At 39.7% G+C, this 4,587-nt stretch overlaps 1 protein-coding gene across 1 annotated transcript in view; it reads right to left on the reverse strand.

The window, feature by feature from the left end:
- The window catches only part of BFSP2 (beaded filament structural protein 2), a 106,762-nt gene that overhangs the window by 49,060 nt on the left and 53,115 nt on the right, over window positions 1–4,587 (reverse strand). The window contains exon 4 of the mRNA XM_004716000.2: window positions 3,611–3,772. Within this exon, the coding sequence (XP_004716057.2) occupies window positions 3,611–3,772 (162 nt within the window). The remainder of the gene's footprint in view (window positions 1–3,610; window positions 3,773–4,587) is intronic.

The following is a 4,587-nucleotide window of genomic DNA, read 5'->3' on the forward strand; positions in this document are numbered from 1 at the left end:
AAAAGAGAAAATGAGGCAGTAATTAAACCTGACATACCATGTTTTAGAAATGAAGATAGTTTAAGCCAATTTTTGCTTCCTTGCATTTCTAGATTTAAAGTTTATACCTATCAGGAAAGAGCATCTGAGAAGTCTGACCAACCTATGAATCAAGGGGTCTTTTGGAATGCTGTTGTGGGGAAACAGCAGAGCCTCCACATGGAATTAGAAATTGAAGGGAAAAAGGGTTTTCAATTCTGGATATGGGGTCACTTCCTAAAGACATCCACGAGGGCCTAAGATCCGCCCCCTAACGTCCCCCAAATCCAGCATGGAGGAAATAAGAGAAGTTAACCAAGACAGAACATTGCAAGATTGTAAAATCCTAAAGTGTAAAAAGCCAGAAGGGCAATACGCCATAATTGAGCCTGTAACCATACTGGTAAACTTAGAGAAAAAAAGTCTGTTTGACAAGTTAGTTTAAAAACATCTGAATAAAGTTATTAAGAATATTTTCAGTCTTTCAAATTATCCTGAGTGTGTTAAGAAGGGCCCCTTACAACTAACAAGCTATTTTGATTCTCTGAGCAGCGCTAGGAGCTGAAATGGACATAACAATGGAGTCTAGCTAACTCATTTTACTGCTTTAAAACCTAGCAAGTTAACTGAGATTGATAGAGGTGCTTTCAAATCTCCATTGTTAAAACAGAAGGGGGAGGAGAAGAGATATTCTATGTACTGTATGTGAAGAAGAGAAATTCTATGTGTGACCAACTTCACTTAGTCTTTTTAACTGAAAAAATTTTCTCCTTACTAAAAGCTTGTAAAAATATTAGTGCAAAGAAACACATTTTCACTTCTACAGAAAAAGCTGGTTCTAAGAAGTCCCAGGAAGATGAAATCCCATTTGGGATACCAGTCCATGAATCATCTGGAAGAAGGGTTACACACTTATGTTTTTGCAGGAGAAAGCTGATGGACTCTCTTTAGAAGGATGCAACCACGTTTAGAGAAAGATGACGGACAAGGAATAGATGAAGAAATCACCCAATCTTAACCATGATTCTGTTTCTGGGTTGCTAACAGCCCAAAGGGAGGGGCTATTTGTTTATGTTTTCACAAAGGAGATAGGTGGATTTCTCTTCAGCCAGAAAGGCCCAAAAGAAAGGCAGCTGATGGTGTGACCTGAGAGTTAAGAGAACAGCCCAGAGACCCCTGTCCTGTTACTGAAGTCATCCAAAACATCAAGACCTCGCAGTCGCATGAGAATGACAAGTGCTGCCTGCTGAGACATTTCTACCATTGCTGGTGCTGTCTAAGAGACACTCTGGGACTCTGTCATAACTGAACACTTTATACGATCATGACTGGACTATTACAACAGGCTGTTCATTTGCTAAAAGATCAAGAGTGTGGACTTGGAACATCAATTAATGCTAAAATGTGATTGCAGTGTAACTGATTTTTTGTGTAACCCCTTACCCATATAATAAGACATTGCACGATTGGAATTTGATTAGAAAACATTTGCAAGGGTTTAAGGGAAATATTTCATTGGGTGTTAATTAGCTAAAATATATATATATATATTTTCCCTATACATTCAAAGATAGACTTAAGGCATCCCCTAGCTCTGAGGTGATTAAACAATTGGTGCATGGTAGACAGAGGCTGGATCCCACGTGCTTGGGTTCAAAGTATTTCACATAGCTTATGTTCTAGTCTGACTGCTGTTCATCATAATTTTGATGATCACAGCCTTGTGCTGCTTCTACAGGAAGCTAAGTATATGAAAAGAGACCATGTTGCCTCTAAGACTCTATTAAATTTTAAACATCCTACAGAAAGAAGGGAGAAATGTGGGAAACTGAGAATGTGGGAAATATGACTAGGACTATATTCCCTAACTTGTAACAAAGGGAATCTAGAAAGCTAGTATTCTACGGTAGGAAAGCCACCACTCTGGTAAGGTCGAGATAAAGTCCAAGTACATGATCCAGCTTTAAATATCATTCCCACAGACGCTCCTCTGACAGCTATGCTGCCTTGACGTGAGTGCGTGGGTGATTCTGTCTCCATGTGGAAGCAGACGTCCCTTGATTATCTCTCCTGCTATGACACCCATCCTCTCTCATGCCTTCCCCCAATGCAGGCATTAGGTTTCCTCACCTGTGAGCTCAGGAACTTGACTTCGGAAGAAAGGTCAGGGTTTCTGCTCCTGTCAAGAGCTACAGTCTTGGAAACCTGGAGGAGGCCGTTTAACCCTGCCTGATAGGGTCCCTGTGAGTCCAAATTGATACAATGGCTGGGAGTTTTTGAAGTGTTTTTTTCACCCCAATCTCTTCTTGATACTTCAATTTTTATTGCTAATCTTTTTGCATGCTTTATTCCACTGTGTATTTCAGGGGTCAGTAAACTATAACCCACAGGCTCAATCCAGTCTGTCTTGATTTTGTTGATAAAGTTTTGTTAGGACACCTAGTCATTCATTTACATATTGTCTGTGGTGGTTTTCACGCTTCAGTGGCAGAGTTAAGTGATTGTAAGGACAGTCTTACCCACAAAGCCTGAAATATTTCCTGTCTGGTCCTTTCTCAGAAAAAGTGTATTGACCCCGGGTATATATCAATCTAGTTTCCCCCCCCATTTTACCTTATAGCTTGAGCATTTTCCCATGCTACTAAAAATGCTTCATAAATAGAATTTCTAAGAGTACCATATATTTTATCGTGTGGTTATGTTGTGGGTTAGCTTATTATTCTCCTAATTCTTAACGTTTATGTGGGTTCCCCCCTACTTTTTCACTCTAATAATATTTCAGTGAGTGTGCTTGGACATGCTATACATGTTTTTAATTGTTTTTTTGGTCCATGTTAAGCTTTACCCATGTTTTAAATTATTTCTTTAAAGTAGTGTCTAGATGATTTAACTAGCAGTTGTGGACATCTTCAAGCCTCTCAATACATAACACCAAGTTCCTTACTCAAAAATGCTATATCAACTGGTGCATCCAATACTCGAGGAGAGAGTTTGCTTTCCCAAACACTTGCCAGTGCCAAGTATCACTATTTAAACATTTCTTGCTTTTAGACAGCAAAGCAAAAAGCTAATACATCCACTTCTTAATTATGAACATAGTTAGGTACCAAAGACCACATTAGTATGAAGAAAAAAAATTTGACTTTATGTGAAAATGGAGGATGGTCATATCATATTACAAAATGGAGTATCAGTATATGATTACATAACTGTCAAGTCGCCTCATTACATAACTGCCTGGCCATTGAGAATTGTGGCCCAGCAAACTTGAGACATAACCTTGACCATCATAGCCAGCATTACTCTCACCTTACAACTTGGTGTCCATTACTGGCAGACTTATGTTATGAAAGTACAAAATGGTCAGATAGTAGGTTTTTTTTTTATGTTTATAAAGGTGAAATGTTGGATAAAGAGACAGTTGATAATTGAAGAGTAGGTATATTGCAGTTTGTATTTCTTCTATGTTTAATGAGATCTGACTTACTATTAAGTAACTGCATTTCCACTTATTTAAGTGCTGCTTATTTTGTATCCAAGCTTGGCATCCTCCTGCATGGGCAGAGTGCAGGATGCTGGCCCTGTCTCCCACCTTGGCTTGGAGTAAGGGTTCTGCTTCCATCCGCTTCTTTTCAACATCTCTCTCCCAGAAAATTCTGACGGTCTCCAGGATGTCATCCAGGCCCGTGCCAACGGGCATGTCTACTCGATCCTGCTCAGATCCTGACAACTCTTTGTACAGCACCTTCACATCCTGAAAACAAAGGTGACATTCCAAGTGAGCTGCAGGGGAGCAAGTACGGAGAGGAAGTTCTGGGTCTCTGTGGGCAAGTCATCCCATTTTCACTCTGCCAGGGCCAAGCGTGGCAAAGGGCCCGGTCCTTTTTTGGACCAACATGCCATGTTTGCTTTCTATTTTTTCAAAGACACATTTAAAAAAAAGTAAATCATTTAACTGGGGCTCTTGCAACTCTGATAATAACCCATTTATCAATTATATCAAGCATATATGTACATAGGTTGCCATCATTTTCAAAATATTCTCTTTCTGTTTGAGCCCTTGGTATCAGCTGCTCTTTTCTTTCTTTCTTTTTTAATCATTTTATTGGGGGCTCATACAGCTCTTATCACAATCCATACATACATCCATTGTACATTTGTTAAACACATTTGTACATTTGGTGCCCTCATCATTCTCAAAACATTTTCTTTTTACTTGAGCCCTTGGTATCAGCTCCTCATTTTATCCCTCCCTTCCCCACTCTCCCTCCCTCCCTCATCCTTGATAATTTATAAATTACTATATTTTCATGTCTTATACTGACTAATATCTCCCTTCACCCACTTTTCTGTTATCTGTCTCCCAGGGAGGGGGTTATAGGTAGATCATTGTGATGGGTTCCCCTTTGTTCCCCCACCTTACCCTTACCCCCTGGTATCACTACTCTCATTATTACTCTTGAGGAGTTTATCTATCCTGGATTCCCTGTGTTTCCAGCTCTTATCTGTACCAGTGTACATCCTCTGGTCTAGCCGGATTTGTAAGGTAGAATTGGGATTGTGGTAGGG

The sequence above is a fragment of the Echinops telfairi genome, unplaced genomic scaffold (assembly GCF_000313985.2).
Source record: "Echinops telfairi isolate 266 unplaced genomic scaffold, ASM31398v2 ScPeMD7_7422;HRSCAF=8460, whole genome shotgun sequence".
Taxonomy (NCBI): Eukaryota; Metazoa; Chordata; class Mammalia; order Afrosoricida; family Tenrecidae; genus Echinops; species Echinops telfairi.